Source organism: Phocoena sinus, chromosome 6 (genome assembly GCF_008692025.1).
Source record: "Phocoena sinus isolate mPhoSin1 chromosome 6, mPhoSin1.pri, whole genome shotgun sequence".
In the NCBI taxonomy this organism is placed as follows: domain Eukaryota; kingdom Metazoa; phylum Chordata; class Mammalia; order Artiodactyla; family Phocoenidae; genus Phocoena; species Phocoena sinus.
The window spans coordinates 65,311,920-65,332,840 of record NC_045768.1 but is presented as its reverse complement, the minus strand read 5'-3'; the positions used below and the strand labels follow the sequence as shown (position 1 = coordinate 65,332,840).

The window sequence follows — 20,921 nt, the reverse complement described above, 5'->3', positions numbered from 1 at the left end:
GGGAGCACTGGCTCAATTTAAATTTGTATTTGACCAAAACTACATAGCTGAACAAGCCAGTAAGAGATAATTTAAATGAGATAGCTAGCCCCAACCCAAACGTATTTTTTTTAATATATAAGCAACATCTCTTGTGGTTTTTTTTTTTTTTTTAACCATCAGATAACATTTAAAAGAGTAAGTTACATATGACTTGGCAGAATCAGTTGTTGCTTGTTTTCTCAGCTGCTCTAGAGAAATTTCAGCTGTATCATCTAAATTGGAGAACCTGAAACAGCTTGACTGGAATGATTTCAAATAGTAGGATGACAGATTTTATCCACTTTTTGCTGATACATTGATTGTAGCGTACCCATACACACTTACCTGGTTAAAGACGTCAGGTCTAGATCAGGTCTGCCATCTAATCCTGTACAAGAGCAAAGGCTTTTACAGGGCTCTGTGAGGGCTTCACTAATACAACTTATCCAGAGAAAGGATCTATTGGAAATAGCAAACCCATAATTACATATTAAGAAATGGAGAAGCTGCTATATAGCCAAAAATGTGTTCACATATTTATGCCGTGTAATTTTCCAACCTCAGAGATGACAGAGACACTGATATTTGATTGGGAGAAAGGTCAAATTATCCTTAAAGGATACTGAAGCCTAAAATAGGTACTGCTTTTCTAGGTAATTATTTTGTGCCTGTCCATCCACTAGTATATCAAAATTTCATTCATTTCTAACTACAGAGGACGTTGACTAATAAGCTCATAACATTTTCATATTTGGCTTCTTTAGATAAAATGTTGACTGTACTTTGTCATGTGTTTAAAACTGCATTTTACAGCTACAAAATCCCTGATTCAAGACATCTTAAATATGCCTACTTCAAGTTAGGGGTTTCTTTTGAACTCAACAGAGTGGGAGACCTGTGTAACTGATATGCAATACATTGGCAAGTACTGAGAATAGTATGGTAGGCCTTTAGACCTCACCAGGAAATGGTAATAGAAAGGTATCTGAGCCTTTGTAACTTTGGTGAAGAAGTTAACCTTAAGAACCAGCAGAAGAATAATCTCAAAGAAGAACAAAATAAGAATTTCGATAGCAGTAATGTTTTAACTGACAGCCTTCTTTGCCAGTAAAATAAATTGATTGGTACGACACATGGATTAATGCTGCTTTATGACAATCCACTTTCTGGAATTTGCTGTTTTGAGATATGAAATGATGAAAATAAAAGTAAACAGTCCCTTGCATACTAATGGAAGACCTATAAGGAATGCAGTTTAAAAATAAAGGAAGCAAAAATTCATTTTTACCTGTGGAACTTTAAAGAATTAGATAAATCTTTGGTTTTCCAGCAGGATTTTCAATCTGTTCTAATTCAGCATCATTGGAAACATGAAGGTAAACATGTAGGCAATAACAGCCAGCCAGCCATGGAGGGACCTCTTATTTCCTTATGCTGATTTCCTGGTGTATTGACTGAATCGGTGAATATGACCACCGCTAGAAACAGGTCCTCGTCTTCTACAAACCAATCGACTTAATTGACTTATGTGGCATTTAAGTCCATAAAACATTTCACTGTCAACCTTTTAAACACACAGTCTTTTAGGCTTCATCAGTTTTTGATTTATATAGTAAATGTTCTTAGCCAGCCAGGGAAAGCGGAATCCAGCCGAATTTAAATGTAACCTAGAAGAGAGAACGTGAAATTTAAGTGCAACACATTTAAAATGTTTAATTCTGTTTAATATTTGTCCAGCATTCCTAAAAGTATTAAACAGAATTAAATTTTCCACCAATAAAGATTGCCAGAAAACATTTCAATATAGGTAGCTACAATTTTCTCTCATGGATCTAGACCTCAGAATTTATCAAAGTTGCCCTTTGGCCCAGAATGAGAATAGGATAACTAGAGTATCATAACCAGAAGAATGAAGAGCTGGGATAGAAAAACAATTGTGTTCTTGCATACAGGATGCTGTGTATTATTGCCTAAGAATCGTGATCCACAGCTAGCAATCCAAAGGATCTTGATATCCCATGTCCATTCATTGGTCATATTAGATAAAATCTATTCCTTTAAATCATGAAAATATTAAATTGACATACATTTTAAACTAATAGCATTTGTGATTCCAAAACTTCTGGTCAAGAAAGGAAGCTTCAGTTTAAGTGTTACTTCTGTAAGGTATGAGTGTATACTCAAGATCTTTATACATTCGTTATTCGTGTAGTGAGTCTTTCTGAAGTGTTAAGTGTGCCTAGTTTCTACCAAAACAAAACCTAACATTACAAAAGCGCTCAGTGTAAGATTAAATTACACAATAGCTACTCTTAATGTTGTATTTATTAAATAAGCTGCTTTTATTAACTTCTCCCTCATTTTTATTACAGATATTTGGAGGATCTTTACCTTGGAAGCCTCATGGTACAAGGTGTAGCGCTCACATTCTTCAAAGAATTTTCAAAACACTTCCATCACTTGATGTATAATGATAGATGAGCAAAAAGCCCTCTGGACAAAGAGTGAATAGGCATACTACAGACTGGGAGAAAACCAGAATACTTGTATCTGACAAAGGATTTGTACGCAGGATACATAAAGCACTCCTACAAATCAATGAGACAACTCAAAAATGGGCAAAACACTGAATAAAAACTATGCTTTGGAATATTAAAATAATTTAATATATTTCAAAACATTTAAATACATTCAAGTTGTTTAATAAGAAGACCTGTGATTTGAACTTTCTTTGCTGGGGTGGTAACTTCAGCTGATGGTCTCAGGTAGATCCTGCTCCTCGTGGCATTTCTTGGAAGTAAAGGGTACACATTTTGATATTAACTAAAGGTTCCAGGATCAACATAAGGATAAGCGAGGAATTCCCCCAGTTTGTTGCCTTCTGAATCATAGTGGAGCATTCGGAAGCAAACATCACAAAAGAAACATGGGTCCTCTGGTGCAAAACTGTCATTGTTCGTCACCCATCTGTAGTTAAAAAAGATGTATATTATTATAATCGACTTTTTCATGCTTTAATATGCTGCAGTAGTTATGACCTGTAATAATATGTATACATAACATTCCCACTATTGCCTTATTTATATAGTCCTTTATATAATTTTGCATACACATGTATACATAAGACATATCGCTACCAATACCCTACAAGGCAAAAGGACAACTACATTCTGAAAGACTTCTCCTTAAAGGTAAGTGGAAAAGATTGTAAATCCATACTTGAAAGCATAACATACTTGCCATGACATACCTATCCTTCAAATAACTGTTAACATAAACACAAATGTTCTCTTCTAATAGGCCATCTTGAAAATGCATAATATTAGATATACTACAGGTTTGATAAACTTTTTGCTTAATCTTTCTAACTGGTAAATTAGTACTGGTTAACTTGAAAACTCCAGCTTTTATTTTTTTTAACATCTTTATTGGAGTATAATTGCTTTACAATGGTGTGTTAGTTTCTGCTGAATAACAAAGTGAATCCGCTATACATATACATATATCCCCATATCCCCTCCCTCTTGGGTCTCCCTCGCACCCTCCCTATTCCACCCCTCTAGGTGGTCACAGAGCACCCAGCTGATCTCCCTGTGCTATGCAGCCGCTTCCCACTAGCTAGCTATTTTACATTTGGTACAAATCAATGCCACTCTCTCACTTTGTCCCAGCTTACTCTTCCCCCTCCCCGTGTCCTCAAGTCCATTCTCTATGTCTGCGTCTTTATTCCTGTCCTGCCCCTAGGTTCTTCAGAACCATTTTTTTTTTTTAGATTCCATATATGTGTGTTAGCATATGGTATTTGTTTTTCTCTTTCTGACTTAGTTCACTCTGTATGTCAGACTCTAGGTCCATCCACCTCACTACAAATAAATTTCGTTTCTTTTAATGGCTGAGTAATATTCCATTGTATATATGTGCCACATCTTCTTTATCCATTCATTGTCGATAGACACTTAGGTTGCTTCCATGTCCTGGCTATTGTAAATAGTGCTGCACTGAACACTGTGGTACATGTTTCTTTCTGAATTACGGTTTTCTCAGGGTATATGCCCAGTAGGAGGACTGCTGGGTCGTATGGCAGTTCTGTTTTTAGTTTTTTAAGGAACCTCCATACTCTTGTCCATAGTGGCTCTATCAATTTACATTCCCAACAAGAGTGCAAGAGGGTTCCCTTTTCTCAACACCCTCTCCAGCATTTATTGTCTGTAGGTTTTCTGATGATGGCCATTCTGACTGGTGTTAACTCACTGTAAAAACTCCAGGTTTTTAACCTAGAATTTAGGATTAAAATGTTACAGAGTGTATACAAATGGGAATATGGGCAACATTATTCAAATGAGATTTTGGTTTTTGACCTGAAATGTCACATTAAGTGAAAATGACATTTTTCAGTCTATCTGAATTCTGCATCCCATGGAATGTTTTGACATCCCCTGATTTCCATTTCGATCTGATAACTGATCTATCATGTTTTCCTATTGATCATTTAGAAAAGCATACTGTGAATATATGCAAATCAATCAATGTGATATACCATATTAGCAAATTGAAGGATGAAAACCATACGATCATATCAATAGATGCAGAAAAGGCTTTCAACAAAATTCAACACCTATTTATAATAAAAACCCTCCAGAAAGTAGGCATAGAGGGAACTTAACTCAACATAATGAAGGCCGTATATGATAAACCCACAGCCAACACCCTCCTCAATGGTGAAAAACTGAAAGCATTTCCACTAAAATCAGGAACAATACAAGGTTGCCCACTCTCACCGCTATTATTCAACATAGTTTTGCAAGTTTTAGCCACAGCAATCAGAGAAGAAAAGGAAATAAAAGGAATCCAAATTGGAAAAGAAGTAAAGCTGTCACTGTTTGCAGATGACATGATACTATACATAGAGAATCCTAAAGATGCTACCAGAAAACTACTAGAGCTAATCAATGAATTCAGTAAAGTTGCAGGATACAAAATTAATGCACAGAAATCTCTTGCATTCCTTTACACTAATGATGAAAAATCTGAAAGAGAAGTTAAGGAAACACTCTCATTTACCACTGCAACAAGAAGAATAAAATACCTAGGAATAAACCTACCTAAGGAGACAGAAGACCTGTATGCAGAAAACTGTAAGACAATGATGAAAGAAATTAAAGATGATACAAACAGATGGAGCAATATACTATGTTCTTGGACTGGAAGAATCAACATTGTGAAAATGACTATACTACCCAAAGCAATCTACAGATTCAGTGCAATCCCTATCAAACTACCAATGGCATTTTTCACAGAACTAGAACAAAATATTTAACAATTTGCATGGAAACACACGACCCCGAACGGCCAAAGCAATCTTGAGAAAGAAAAACGGAGCTGGAGGAATCAGGCTCCCAGACTTCAGACTATACTACAAAGCTACAGTAATCAAGACAGTATGGTACTGGCACAAAAACAGAAATATAAATCAATGGAAAAGAATAGAAAGCCCAGAGATAAACCCATGCACATATGGTCACCTTATTTTTGATAAAGGAGGCAAGAACATACAATGGAGAAAAGACAGCCTCTTCAGTAAGTGGTGCTGGGAAAACTGGACAGCTACATGTGAAAGAATGAAATTAGAACACTCCTTAACACCATACACAAAAATAAAACTCAAAATGGATTAAAGACCTAAATGTAAGGCCAGACACTATCAAACTCTTAGAGGAAAACAAAGGCAGAACATTCTATGACATAAATCACAGCAAGATTCTTTTTGACCCACCTCCTAGAGAAATGGAAATAGAAACAAAAATAAACAAATGGGACCTAATGAAACTTCAAAGCTTTTGCACAGCAAAGGAAACCATAAACAAGACGAAAATAGAACCCTCAGAATGGGAGAAAATATTTGCAAATGAAGCAACTGACAAACGATTAATCTCCAAAATTTACAAGCAGCTCATGCAGCTCAATATCAAAAAAAAAAAAAAAAAACCCCAATCCAAAAGTGGGCAGAAGACCTAAATAGACATTTCTCCAAAGAAGGTATACAGACTGCCAACAAACACATGAAAGGATGCTCAACATCACCAATCACTAGAGAATTGCAAATCAAAACTACAATGAGGATCACCTCACATCGGTCAGAATGGCCATCACCAAAAAATTTACAGACAATAAATGCTGGAGGGGGTGTGGAGAAAAGGGAACCCTCTTGCACTGTTGGTGGGAATGTAAACTGATTCAGCCACTATGGAGAACAAACACTATGGAGGTTCCTTAAAAAACTAAAAAACAGAACTACATACGACCAAGCAATCCCACTACTGGGCACAGACCCTGAGAAAACCGTAATTCAAAAAGCATCATGTACCACAATGTTCATTGCAGCTCTATTTACAACAGCCAGGACATGGAAGCAGCCTAAGTGTCCATCAACAGATGAACGGATAAAGAAGATGTGGCACATATATACATGGAATATTAAAAAGAAACGAAACATTTGTAGTGAGGTGAATGGACCTAGAGTCTGACATACAGAGTGAACTAAGAAAGAGAAAAATACCGTATGCTAACACATATATATGGAATCTTAAAAAAAAAAAAAAGGTTCTGAAGAACCTAGGGGCAGGACAGGAATAAAGACGCAGACATAGAGAACGGACTTGAGGACACGGGGAGGGGGAAGGGTAAGCTGGGATGAAGTTAAGAGAGTGGCCTGGACATATATATACACTAACAAATGTAAAATAGATAGCTAGTGGGAAGCAGCTGCGTAGCCCAGGGAAACCAGCTCAGTGCTTTGTGACCACCTAGAGGGGTGGGATAGGGAAGGTGGGAGGGAGACGCAAGAGGGAGGAGATATGGGGATATATATACATATAGCTGATTCAGTTTGTTATACAGCAGAAACTAACACACCACTGTAAAGCAATTATACTCCAATAAAGACGTTTAAAAAAAAAAAAAAACATATTGTGGTGGGGAACCCAAAACAAACATGACACTAAATTCTTCCCTTTTCGTCTAAATGGCTTTTGACTCTGAGCCACAGTTAAATAAAATCTAAACATGCAAAACCACAAAATTTTATGCAACCATATTTTGACCTCATTAAAAATTAGATGCAGTGTTATTTTTATCATCGAGAAGCTGTGGATGAAGCCAACTTTGTAAACTGCTAACAAGAGGCAGAAAGAATATGGCTCCCTGATGACATACATCATCCAGCATAAATTATCAACCAAACTAAAGTTTGACGTAATCCCTAGACTTCCATTATACATAATTCCTTATTGTCTAAAACATGGCTCTAACCTACTAAACTGATTTGTACTACTGTTTGTACTGCTTTCCTACTAAAGAAAACCCTTTATATTATTTATATTCTGGAGTGTAAATCCTCAATTCAAAACAGAAAAAAACTGAAATACCAAAAATCTAAAGTACTTGACTGTTAAAAACCAATACTTTCCAAGGAAAAATCAGAATCACTTACCTAGCTGTGTACATTTTACAAACAAAACATTTTCTGGTCCACAGCCAATGCTTCTTGATAAGAAGGGGATAGAGTGTCCTATCCAGGCAGTCATTATGATGCACAAGCCTTTTGTACATGAAAAAATAAATGACACTGTAGTGCAAATTTCTGTGATCCGTAATGAAATATATCCTTACCTCAAAATTAAGAACACAGTAGGTATATTTTTCAATTTATTGTGTTCCACAAAACACTTTCTCCAAAAGAGCATTTGGGATTAAACAATGTTTTCTTTCCTGTGAAACTTCCCAAATCCCTTTTTGGCCATGTGCACTATGACTCTTAAGAGGGAAATACGGTAGGCAGCATTTCTTGAATGTATTCCTTCAGAGAATCCTTGCTTTGCTCAACACGTAGTACACAGTCTGGGCAAGTGTACTCAGTACTATTTTACCTAGATTAAGTGGTTTTGTGTTACAAACATGGCTCTTTTTTTGCTAAAAGAGCTCTCATTAAAATCCAAATCTGGCTTCTGTTATAATGTGAACTGGTAGGACTTTAGTTTTAGGTGTCAGAATTCAGAAATTTTTGTTATAATGTGAATTGGTAGGACTTTAGTTTTAGGAGTCAGAATTCAGAAATTTTAAGTGGGAGTCAGTTCTCACTATGCCACTAATCAGCTTAGTGGGTTTGGATAAATCCATTAACCATGCTGGACCCAAGATTCTTCATCTGAAAAATGAATGGAATGCACAACAGTATTTTAAAGGCCCCTGATAATTATAAAATTTGATTTTTTTTTTTAGTAAGAAAGGGTAGCAATACATTAACTTCACCATCAGAAAATGATTAATAAACTTTTAATAGTTTACCAACTATTAAACTATGGAATGGCACTGAATGATTAAATCCTCCTGTAAGACAAAAATTACCTGCAGTCAGTTACATTAAAAAACTCCTTAGGAAAGTCCTACAGTGCACATGCTTATTAACAAGTGTAAATTGTTTTTCCAAGTTGCCTTGAATTTAAGGAATGACACTACAGCAATATGCCTACATTGTAAGAAATGTAAGGAAACTCAGATCACCAGAAAAAAGTCGACTATCTTCCATCTTATGCTTATACTGAGGCACACTCCCCCTCATTTGAGTGAAGAGCAAGAACATTTTATAAAAACTTAAAGAACACTTTATCAAAGAAGTAAACCCATATAATTTTAAGTCATATAAATCTATGAGGTTTATGAGCTCTCCTGGCTCTTGCTTCATTAATTCTTCCCTAGAGGCAACTGTTTTCCATTCTTTTAACTGCCTCTTCTTAATTTAGCTCAACATCCCTCTGCAGAACTACGAAACTTTGGTTAACTAGATATTTTATGTTTAAATTACGACAAATGAATTAAACATCCCCCTAAGCCACAGAATTGACTATAGGTTCATTTTACTGTGTAACACTTTTGTTTTCTAGCTACTAATTCTCTCGTCGGCATTTGCTTAGGTTTCAGTGTACCTGTCACTAATTCAGTTCCTTATTTGCTGACAGAATGGTAAACATGCTTTCCAAATGGGCTACACACCAACGGGAGGTCTAGCAGTCTCAGGACATGCTTCCTTTGTCCCCTGTCCTGCTCCAATCTCTGGACTAAGCTGTTCTCTAGGTCTGTTCTACAGCCATAATTCTGGGAGTTTGCTTTCCCATCATTCTGAGAGTTCCTTTTATGTCTTATCTATTCTGCTTTGCATTCTGTGTTTTCTTTTTTCAAGGTTTACTCTTTGTGTAAAGTACTTCTGGTAGCTTCCTGAGAAGGAGGGCATGGGAGGTAAATTTTTAGAGACCAGTCACTAAAACTCCAAAAAAGTGGAAGCAGGGACTTTCTAAAACCATCAGAATGAGTATATCATTGCTCCATAAAAAAATCTGAATTGTCTCTCAGAAGAAATCAAGCCAAGGATAGATCAGGACTTATTCCTATATAATGGTCCTTCATAAATTGACAGTTCCTAAATAAGGAAATGAATAGCCTTATTCATTAGAGGTACCAGCTATACAAAATTTATAACTAATCCCTAAATCTCATTTTAGACTATTTCATTCCTGACCACTCTAAATCTTTATCAAAGCATTAAAGCCTTCATATTTGTCAAATATTAGAATTACTCTTCTCTTTCCCCAGTTACCTTTTACCTCCTTCAAATTTTGGCAAAAAGAGAAGAAACCTAGAAATACTGCTGCAGATTTGCAAAGCAAAGGGCCTATCTGATATACAAAGTGGATGACTATTACCTGAATAATAGCTGTCCAATATACAAAGATACTTACTTTTATTTACAGATTTTTAACCCTTTAATAAACAGTAAAGTATTTCTTTTTTTATAATAAATATCCAGCTTGTATTGTTTGTCTTTATACCAGCACTGTCATAAAATATAATTTTTTAATATTTTTTAATGGAGGAAGGAGCTCATGGAGACTCACAGAAGTCATACACTGTCCTCGGGCAAAGGAGAAGCTTCAGTTATTTTTATTTTTGGCATATTCTACCATTGCAAATGGCTCACACTGGTTAGTCACTAAAGTAATTATTACAGATTTTCGAAAAGACAAACAATAGAAGATGCAAATGGATGCAGAGTTGGTCACTGCATAGCAAGCAGTTATTTTTGCTGCTCCTGAACGAAGCTGCAGTGATTACTTTTATTCCTCTTATTTCAAACAAACAAAACTACCTGTGCTTTTATACTGTGAAATAAAGAAAAGGAAAACAGGACAAATAACAAAATGTTCTGAGTTCTACCACTTACCTTATGTCAGTAATGACAACAATGTGTTCACAGTCTCCCTGGTGACAGTATAAGTAAGGAAAACCCAGTTTAATACACAAGTCATTGAAGGTGAAATCTTCCATCTTAGCAGTCTGAAACTTTCCATACCCTCTATCATGGGACTCTGACCACTCAATGATGGTTCTGAGGAGGAAAACGGCAAGGATGTATCACTGCTCCAAGCGGTTTGCAACTGCATATTTCACAAAAGCCAGCTCACCGAATTAACTGGAAAGCTACCAACTTGAAATGAAAACCAGAGTGGATGATACATGTTGCAAGTAGGAAGGAACTCTGAATTTTTCTGTATCCATTAGAGCAGCAGTTCTCAAAGTAAGGTCCTGAGACTCCCACAGGTTTGTGAGGTCAAAATTATCTTTACGGTAATCTTAAAACTCTTTTCAATTCTTATTCTCTCATAAACGCCAGTTTTCTGGAGGCTATGTGGTGTGTGTTATCACTTCAGATTGAATGGAAAATGTGTAACGTCACTCTTCTCACTATTTTATTTTGTTCTGGAAAAGTTATTTTTCACAAAATTGTTATTAATGGTAACTATAACTGGACAATTTAAATTAGTTAATAAAGTATTTCTTAGTTTCAATTTCTAATACAGTGAATACTTACAGCTATAACCCACATAAACAAAAGCTCTTTGGAGTCAATTATTTACAGTATAAAGGAGTATGGAGACCAAGTCTGAGAACTGCTGCATTAGAATATAGATACAGATGGCTATAATGGAAGAGTTTACATAAACACTCAGAAAACATATACATATATACTCTATTTGCCAGGATACCAATAATAAAAGTATGGTAATACTTTTTTTTTTTTTTTTTTTTTGCGTTACATGGGCCTCTCACTGTTGTGGCCTCTCCCGTCGCGGAGCACAGGCTCAGCAGCCATGGCTCACGGGCCCAGCCGCTCCGCGGCACGTGGGATCCTCCCAGACTGGGGCACGAACCCGTGTCCCCTGCATCGGCAGGCAGACTCTCAACCCCTGTGCCACCAGGGAAGCCCAATGGTAATACTTTTATGTAGATAACATGATGTCAGACATAGATTTTTCATGTTATGTACATAAGCAACCTTACATACACATATCCACTGCAAACAGTATACACTGGACAAGCAGAAAAAATAGTGAAAGATTAATTTACTATCACCTAAACATGAAGAACAGAGATTAATAAAGTGTTCAAGTGGGATTTAATCTCTTTTTTCAGATGTATCTAAGGCTCAACACAAGGTTTACTATAATTTCTGAAACAGCAGATAATACATTTAAAAAATAATTCTAGATAGCTGGCAAAGATCTTGAAATGGTCTATGTATGTCTTTGGTAAGAAAATTTTCTTCTTGGGGTAAAAATGTGATTAACTTACTATAACCTAGGCCAACCAGATAACTTTGAAAATATTTTAAAAATTCAGAGATACTTTTTAACCCCAAAACAAACAAAAAACAATCTAACAAAATAATTCCTTGGCAAAGATTCTTAAGAGACCAACAATAGAATTTGTGGTGATAACCCTATTTTGACAACGAGAAACAGGAAAGACTTTAGGATTTTTGGAAAGTTATACCTGCTCAAATCTCTGCATTCAGGGTATCTTTTATCATTGTAAAATATTCCTTCAAAATAAAAGAAGGCTGATTTATATAGGTCCTGAAAGAAAACAGATGGTATTGAGAGAAAGTACAGTATTAACAATTATAAAATTGCTCTAAGTATTAATTCCACATTTGTGTGTCATAAAATCACACTAATATGTTTTACAATAACGTCATGCAACTTCATAGAATATGTTCAGTTCATTAATTTATTATTTAACAGGAACCTCCTATGTGGGAAGTATTATGTTGGTTACCAGGGATAAAGATATAAAGACACAATCCTTGCTGCTATTTTCAATTTTATCCTTTTGTAGTTTTAATCACTAGGTTTGATTTAAATTTGTATATTGTCTTGAGATTCATGAAAGGAACCCAATTAGAAATGAAATAAACTTTAATATTATTTTATTATATGCATACACGGCAGTGATAGTTATTTTGGATACCAGAACTAAAAACGAAACAAAGCCACATCTTTGATGTTTCCCCAGTGTTAATGACAATGATCATGGAGCTATGTTGTTCTGTCCTTTTTTGTACTTTCAATGGGCTTTTATAAAAATTCCCGCTGTATATTTTCAGTAATTCTTAGGCAGGCAGAATGTGAGTATCTATTCTTATTCAAGCAATCTTGCCCAAAGTACCATAGAACCCTCAGGTTTCAACTTTCAGACTACCAGACTTTCCATCAGAGGGGCGGTCTCTTAATCCTGACCTTGTAACAGAATCATAAAAACACCACAGACAAAGTCTCACCTCAGATCCATTAAGTGAGAATCTCTGATGATGTGGCTCAGGCATCAATATGTTCCCAACCCCCTCAGGAGATTCAGATGTGCAACCAGCGCTAAGAACCACTCTGTTAGACTCGTCCTTCACCATTTGCTTAGAATTAGACCCCTGGGTGAGAGTCAGAAGACCTATGTCTTTTTCCTACACTTACTCCTCAGACCTCAGTTTCCTCACCTGTACAGTACCTGCCATGCTATGCTATCTTATAGGATTGTGGTGAGAATCAAAAGCAGTTTATGAACTATAAAAGATATATAAGTTTCAGGCATTAAAATAATATCACCCTAAGATAGCCTAATTTCTCTCCTTCGAAGCTTTGGTTTTTCTTTCTTATTTTTCTTCATTCCCCCACTTACAGACACCTGGCACTGGCATGAGACGCCCTTCTAAGACTGGCTATGCTATTTCTTCTCAGACTACTCAACTCAATCTCCTGACCCTCTGTTTCCCCGTGTAAAATCTGAGTAAAGCCAATACGTTCTTCCCATGTGGTTGCAGAGGTAAAAGGATATAACGTACTATAATGCCATGCCTAGCTGCTGTAACACAAAATACACCACTTACTATACTTCTAAACCTTCAAACAGGTACGCTAGGGTCCAAAATAAAGATTCTGAAAGAATCACTACTGCCTTATTTTGGAAACAAAACAAAGTTTAGTGTATATAAAAATATGTTCATATAGAACTTCATCTTAAGTGATTCAAGCAGTTTAAAACCTTTGGTGTAATTATTAATTAGAATGGGGACTCTAAAAGAACAATCTTTTCATTATATCTTTTTATTATATCATTATATAAACGGCTAGAAAAGAAGATGTGAGTAATCTCACTATCAGTTACTTTTCATTTTCAATGGTAACCAGAGATCCTCAACTAACTAGTTTCCCTATTTGTCAGCTAGTTTAGCTGACCAAGTTGCAAGGGAGGGAAATAACCAACTGACTTGGAAAAACTGTAAGAAGTATAAGAAGTTACTTCTGTTATTAATCTAATGTAACCTAAAGGTCTACCTGTTACTATTTCAAATTTATAAACAAAGTAACTATGGATAACTAGTATGATCATTTGAACAAAGTCATTATCTATATGTCATTTTAAGCATCTAATAATCATGTACTCTCTTGCTATCATTCAAGTCAGCTGCGTTAGAAGCTCAGCAACATTCCTAAGATTTGCTGTGAGAAAAATAGTAATGGGGGAAAAGAAGTGTCAGAGAAGGCTGGGTAAGAAAATTTTTACAACTTAAATTTATGTTACCATTTTTCCTATACCCAGGCTTTACTTATAATAAGTAATAATAATGTGTGTGTAAAGTATTTTCTCAGAGTTTCTCTAAGTAAGACCCTTAAGAGACTATTGACAAAAAGAGATTGACTAATCTGAGCTATGTTAAAAAGATTGATAGATCAGACATTAAAACCTGAAGGACCATTAAAAACAAACAGAAACAAACCTGAGCAGAAAATACTGACACTGATTTTATTATATTTTAAAAATGTACTTCATTCTTGAACTACTATAGTCTAAAAACAAACATTAGCAAAACATTATTTTAGACATGGCTTTTCAAAGAGATTTAAATACACTGGCCCAATTCTCCTAGTCCTCTCACACACCAAATTCATCAAAGAAAGTATTTTCTTCAAATCTGGAAATAAGATTCTCATTTCCTCAGCTACAAGAGCTGCAAGTCACTAATTTGTTCCATGATTACCAGTGAAATACATGCCAAATTCTCCCTGTCAAAAAAACCATTATAACTTAAAGACCTATTTTCAGTTTGTTAGGTGTAACAATGGCATGGGGTAAACAGATGAAATAATTCTGGCAAAATGGTGAGAACTGTAATGGGTACATAAGGGCTCCTTATACTATCCTCTTTTACATGTGTATGTTTAAAATTTTCCAAAGCAAAACTTTTTTTTAAAAAAACACTGTAAAATACAAACGCCAATCATTGAAATAAAAATCTTTCCACAGGCCAAACAACTATGAGTTCACGTTTCTAAAACATAGCTTAGAAAAAGGAGGCAAATGAAACAGGTCCCTGAACAGGCAAAGATTCCACAAAGCCCATGTACCAGAATCTTGCCGTTAATCACAGCACAGCTCAAGTTTTCACTCAGTGCTTGTTCACCAAATAAATAAAAGGGTAGGGAAAGATGTCTAAAGCCAGGCATAGTACCAACATGGCAAAGAAAGAACCTGGGGCTTTGAAGGCAAGCTGGCAATGGTCTGAATCCAGCCTCTACCACTGCTTACTGAACACAGGTAACTCATGACGATGCTTTGACCCATCTTTTTCTTACCTGTAAAATGGTGATAATTCTTTCCAAAGATCCTGTACTATCAACTAGTGTACTATACAACTGGCACACGATAAGTGCTAAATAATCAGAAGATATTATTTTAAGACATGGAAGAGGCAGAAACAATGAAACATCAGATGGATAAATAGGACTATGGGTCATTTAGTCTCCTGCTTAGAAAGCTGCTGAAGGCATGAGCACTGATGTACAAACACAATAAACTAAACAAGTCTGGTTAAAAACACTCTCCAGGATTCCTGGAGCTAAGACTGATTCCCAGATCTGACTCACCGCTGTGAGCGGTCATGATATGGTCGGAATAAGGAGGGTGAATTCAGATTTTTCTTCTTAACTTGATCTTATAAACTTATAGCTACACCTTGTTATTCTTTTTTCCCCCAGAGTGGAGAAACTTTGCAGAAGACTGCTTCTCCGTTAAAAGATAAATCTTCTATTTCCTGGTGTGCATACAGCCTTGAGATCCCACTTGTTTCTCTTTAATGTTTACCTTCAAAAGCGCCAAGCTGGCAAACCTGAAGAACCCAAATATCTTAAAACCACTTTCAATATAACTCAAAAACTATGCTGGTCTCCATGCCAGTCACCCAAAAGACTGGAATACAGCCAGCCTTGTGGGGCAGACAAACATATCAAATGGTATCAGCATATTATTATAAAGCACTATAATGGACAAACGAAATGGGGCCAGAGTGGCAAACAGAGGACAGTCAAGAAGAACCTCACATAATAATGAGAGAAAGGGCTTCCCACCCATGTTCAAACACTCAGAGGCATAAAAATGTATGGTACGCTTGAGCCAGATAAATTCATTGTGGCTGAAAGATAAGGTGTAAAAGCAGGGGGTGAACAATATAGGAAGTTCACTTGAGAATCACCATTACAAAAGGCCTTATATGTCAGCCTAAGGAGCTTGGACCACAGGCAACAGAGAACCACTGAGACTTTTAGATTGGAGAATGACAGGATCAATTTAAAAAAAAAAGTTTTCAGAAAGAACAGACTTATTCTTTTAGAGCAGTTTTACGTTTATCATAAAATAGGGAGGTACAGAGGCCTCCCATACACCCCCTACCCACCCCAACGCACAACCTGCCCATTATCAACACCACTCACCAGAGTGGTACATTTGCTACCAAGGAGGAGCCTAAACTGACACATCATAATCACCCAAGGTCCACAGCTTACTTTACAGTTCACTCCTGGTGCTCGATTTGTTTTTGAAAGACATCTTCAGTGGCAGGTATGGGACAATCTAAAGGTGGGGAAACCAGTTAAGAAGTCTCTGTAATAGTTCCAGGAGAAGATGCTGAGGGCCCACACTAAAGCATACGGCAGTGGGAAAAAAAAGTCTGGAGCTATTATGGCAGGATAAACAGCAATGGAAAGGGAGAGTTTCATCTGAAGAAAAAGGGAGATGGTAGAATAATGAGTTTAAGACTAATTGAGCTTGAGGTATCTGGGTTCATTTATTCAGCAAAGACTCGGGCACTTCCTCTGTGTCATACATCATCACAGGAATACATCATTGAACAAAACACAGTCCCTGCCCTCATGATTCAAGGGAAGGAAGACAGATAAATATATAACATGATGTTAGGTAGTGATGAGTGTTCTTAGCATGTCAGGGAAAGAGAATAGTAATACAGGGAAAGACCTCTCTGTCAACGCAACATCTAAAAGAAGAAGAAATGAGGGAGTGAGCCATCTGAATACCTGGTGAAGAACACTCCAGGGTGAGGGAACATAAGATACAAAGGCTCTGAGCAGGACCCTGCTTAGCATACATGAGAAAGAGCAAGAATGGCAGGTTGTTTAAAGGCAACAAGTGACAAAGAGGGTGTTAGGATATGAAGTTGGGAGGCAGACAGGACCAGATAATGGACCACAGTAAGGACTTTGTATTTTATTCTAGATATGAGAGAAAGCCACTATAGACTTTCAAGCTGAAAAGCAGCGGGATCTAACTGATACTTTACAGTATCATCTGGCTGGTACAAAGGATAAACAGAAGTGTGGAAAGGGGCAGGAGGAACAGTCACTAGGCTACTGAAAAAGTCCAGGCAAGAGATGATGATGATTTAACCAGCCTGGTCCTGTGAAGGAGCAAATACATGGGGAGATCCTAAATATGATTTGAAAGTAGAGCCAAAGCACTTGCTGATGCCTTCAATGTGGGATGAAAAGGAAGCAAAGATGATTCCAAGGTTTTTAGCTAAGTCACCAGGTGTAGAATGAGTGTATTTACTGAGATGGGAACACTGGGGAAAGTACAGATTTGAGGAAGACGGGAGAACTAGAGTCTGTTTTTGAACAAATTAAGTTTGAAACGGCTATTAGACATTCAGTAATTGTCAAGGAGGCAGTTGGGAAAAATAAGTCTGGAGTTCAGAGAAGATGCTGGGATTGGAGATAAAAATCTGGGCTAGGAATCTGGATGAGATCGCCTAGGGAGTATACACAGAGGAGAGGTCTGAGGATTGATTCAAAGGGCTTAATAACATTCACAAGTCACGACGATGAGAAGCATCCAACAGAAGAATTAAAAGTCAGATAGGAAGAAAATTAGGTGGGTGTAACATCTTTTTTTTTTTTTAATAAATTTATTTTTGGCTGCATTGGGTCTTCCTTGCTGCGCACAGGCTTGCTCTAGTTGTGGTGAGTGGGGGCTACCCTTCGTTGCGGTGCGCAGCCTTCTCATTGCAGTGGCTTCTCTTGTCGCGGAGCATGGGCTCTAGGTCCATGGACTTCAGTAGTTGTGGCACACGGGCTCAGTAGTTGTGGCACACGGGTTTAGGTGCTCCGCGGAATGTGGGATCTTCCCGGACCAGGGATCGAACCCGTGTTCCCTGCATTGGCAGGCAGATTCTTAATCAATGCACCACCAGGGAAGTCCCGGTGGCTGTAACATCTTAAAAGCCAAGTAAAGAAAGTGTTTCAAGTAAGAAGAAATATTCAATTGTGTCACGTGCTGATGAGAGGTCAAATAAGATGAGAACTAAGTCTATGGTGGCATCAGTAAAGTGATTTTGGTGGAGTGGTGATGAATAAAAGTGAGTGTAAGACAAAGTGGGGGGAGAAAAAGAGAAACAATGAATTGAGGTACTATTGTTAATTCTTCTTCTTCTTAACTCATTAACTCTTGAGACAGTTTACTGAGAAGAAAGCAGAAAGATGAGATGGTAGCTAGAGGAAGATACAGGGTCAAGAACAGGTTTAGAATGGGAGATGGGAGATATTACAGCCCACTTGTGTACTGATGGGACAGCCAACAGAATGGAAAAAACTGATGATGCAGGGAAGAGAAGGGATAAATACAAGAACAAAGTCCTTGGTTATGCAATGGCGAATGGAATCCAGTAGACACCTAGATTGGCTTTTGATAGCAGCAGGTTTAGCCCATCCATTGTAACAGGTGCGAAGGCAGAATGCATGGGCAAATGGGTAAATGTGGGTAAAAGACAATGGAAAATTCTTTTCTGATAACTTATTTTCTCAGTGAAATTAACAGCAAGGTTTTCAGCTGAAGGTAAGCCACAAGGAAAGGATGTTGGCAGTTTCAGAAGGAATAAAACAGTTACCTTGAAAAGTGGCAGTGTATCGACTATAGAGAGGTGATAAAAATGCCGGGCAGCACTGAGGCTAAGTGAGAATGCCCAGTGACGCTTATAAATAATGGGTTTGGAAACCAAGAGAGAAAGAGATTTACAAAGATTGGAGTATACTTAAAACCATGAAAACTGCGGGGAAAGCCCAGAAGAACAATTTAGAATAAGAATTAAGATGGGGCTTCCCTGATGGCGCAGTGGTTAAGAGTCCGCCTGCCAATGCAAGGGACACGGGTTTGAGCCCTGGTCCGGGAAGATCCCATATGCCACGGAGCAACTAAGCCCATGCGCCACAACTACTGAGCCTGCGCTCTACAGCCCGTGAGCCACAACTACTGACGTCTGTGTGCCTAGAGCCTGTGCTCCGCAACAAAAGAAGCCACCACAACGAGACGTCCATGCACCACAACAAAGAGTAGCCCCCACTCGCTGCAACTAGAGAAAGCACGCGTGCAGCAACGAAGACCCAGTGCAGCCAAAATAAATAAATGAAATTTATATATTAAAAAAAAGGCTGATCCTGCATTTATTAAAAAAAAAAAAGAATTAAGATGAAACCTAAGTTATAATAACACCTATATGGCTGGTGATAAAGGAATGAGCCAAAAGAAGAGATTGTGATGGTTCTTGTCCAAACTCTTATCTCCATTCTAGTTGTTCCAAACATGCTGCCCGTCTTAAGTATCCCAGTAAATCTGAGGTCCTCTGCCAGAGTTGTACCAGGTAACAGAATTAGGTCAAGCTTGTTCTATGATGAAATTCAGAAGGATCAAGGCCCTACTGTTATTGAGTAAGCAATCCCTTATGGAAACTGTAGGTGGCCAGTCTGACACTTGGGTCCTTTCTATCCTGATCCAATGAGTAGGCAGGGTTTCTCTGTCCTTTTGAGAGCAGCACCCTGGGAAACACCAGCAAGGATCATCACCAGATATTACATCCCTCTTTGCTTCGATCCTTGAACTAACAGGTTCTTCTATGGGCACTGATGCTCTCGGGTGGACTCCAACGCTTTGCTGGGGGCAGTTATGACAGACAAACTCATAGAGTTTGAAAGAGAAGAGTGAACAGCAAATTCCAATGCTACAGTGATGTCAAAGTGTATGAACATGGAATAGAGACCTATTGGTTAGACAATTAGGTGGCCTATGACCTTAGAAAGAAGAGTGTACAGAAAATGGTTGAGAAATAAATGGGAAATGAAGAAATCAAAACTGAATATAGCCTCATCTTTTAAAAGGTCTTGATGGCAAAAAGAAGGGAAGAGGGACTTTCCTGGTGACGCAGTGGTTAAGAATCCGCCCACCAATGCAGGGGACACAGGTTCGAGCCCTGGTCCAGGAAGATCCCACATGCCACAGAGCAAATAAGCCCATGCGGCACAACTACTGAGCCTGCACTCTAGAGCCCACGAGCCACAACTACTGAGCCCACGTGCCACAACTACTGAAGTCCATGCACCTAGAGCCCATGCGAAGCAACAAAAGAGAAGCCACCGCAATGAGAAGCCCGCACACCGCAATGAAGAATGGCACCCGCTCGCCATAAATGGAGAAAGCCTGCACGTAGCAATGAAGCCCCAACACAGCCAAAAATCAATCAATCAATAAATAAATTTAAAAAAAATAGAAGGGAAGAGATAAGCTTGATGGAATGGCATAGAAGAAGAAAGCATTTACCAGAATGTTTATGAGCCTATTCACCTAAAATCACTATCTCCTTAGCTTATTATTATCATTTCCACTTGTTTTATGAGGGTTAGAAAAAAAAATCACCTTACTTTGCTGATGTGTTCAGGGGCTTGGTCAGGAGTGTTGCTGAATTCCCCACCAATCTGGAGGTCACTGACACAGCAAATTGAATCCCTCAGTTCCGTGAGCTTTTGACTGCCCAATACCAGCATCGTCTGGTATGGTTTGTGTTCTTTGTGCTACGAGTCAGACAGTAAATAAATCAGTGTTCACTTAGAGACAAAGCAATTAAACTATAAATCCTGTCACGACCAGATCTAAATTAAGTTACTAGTTTTCTTACTTTAAGTTATTCCCATAATATGGTGTCCTGTGTTTTCTTAGATTCTGCCTTTGTCTACTCAGCATCGATTAATTATAGCTCCAAAGTAATCACCAAAGCTGTTTACATCTCCCCTGTGATCCAGAGCCCATACTCTAAAACCACCTCTTTTATCTAACTCTCATATACCAAGCCGATATTTCCCCTGTCCTAAGTCAATCCAGAGCCAGGTACCAGAAACTAGGGA

At 37.7% G+C, this 20,921-nt stretch overlaps 2 protein-coding genes across 4 annotated transcripts in view; one reads left to right on the top strand and one right to left on the bottom strand.

The window, feature by feature from the left end:
• Nucleotides 1–2,633, top strand: part of PSIP1 (PC4 and SFRS1 interacting protein 1) — a 41,088-nt gene extending 38,455 nt beyond the window's left edge. For both annotated transcript variants that reach the window (XM_032634422.1, XM_032634421.1), the window contains exon 16: nt 2,394–2,633. In XM_032634422.1, the coding sequence (XP_032490313.1) occupies nt 2,394–2,502 (109 nt within the window). In that variant the 3' untranslated portion in view covers nt 2,503–2,633. The remainder of the gene's footprint in view (nt 1–2,393) is intronic.
• Nucleotides 2,634–2,664: 31 nt separating this feature from the next.
• SNAPC3 (small nuclear RNA activating complex polypeptide 3) overlaps nt 2,665–20,921 on the bottom strand; it is a 44,611-nt gene continuing 26,354 nt past the window's right edge. Inside the window, exons 5-9 of one of the 2 annotated variants that reach the window (XM_032634430.1) lie at nt 20,442–20,591; nt 11,905–11,987; nt 10,295–10,459; nt 7,511–7,618; nt 2,665–2,988 (exon numbers count right to left, since the gene is read on the bottom strand). In XM_032634430.1, coding sequence (XP_032490321.1) covers nt 2,841–2,988; nt 7,511–7,618; nt 10,295–10,459; nt 11,905–11,987; nt 20,442–20,591 — 654 coding nt within the window. In that variant the 3' untranslated portion in view covers nt 2,665–2,840. The remainder of the gene's footprint in view (nt 2,989–7,510; nt 7,619–10,294; nt 10,460–11,904; nt 11,988–20,441; nt 20,592–20,921) is intronic. The other variant, XM_032634431.1, reaches the window with a different exon arrangement.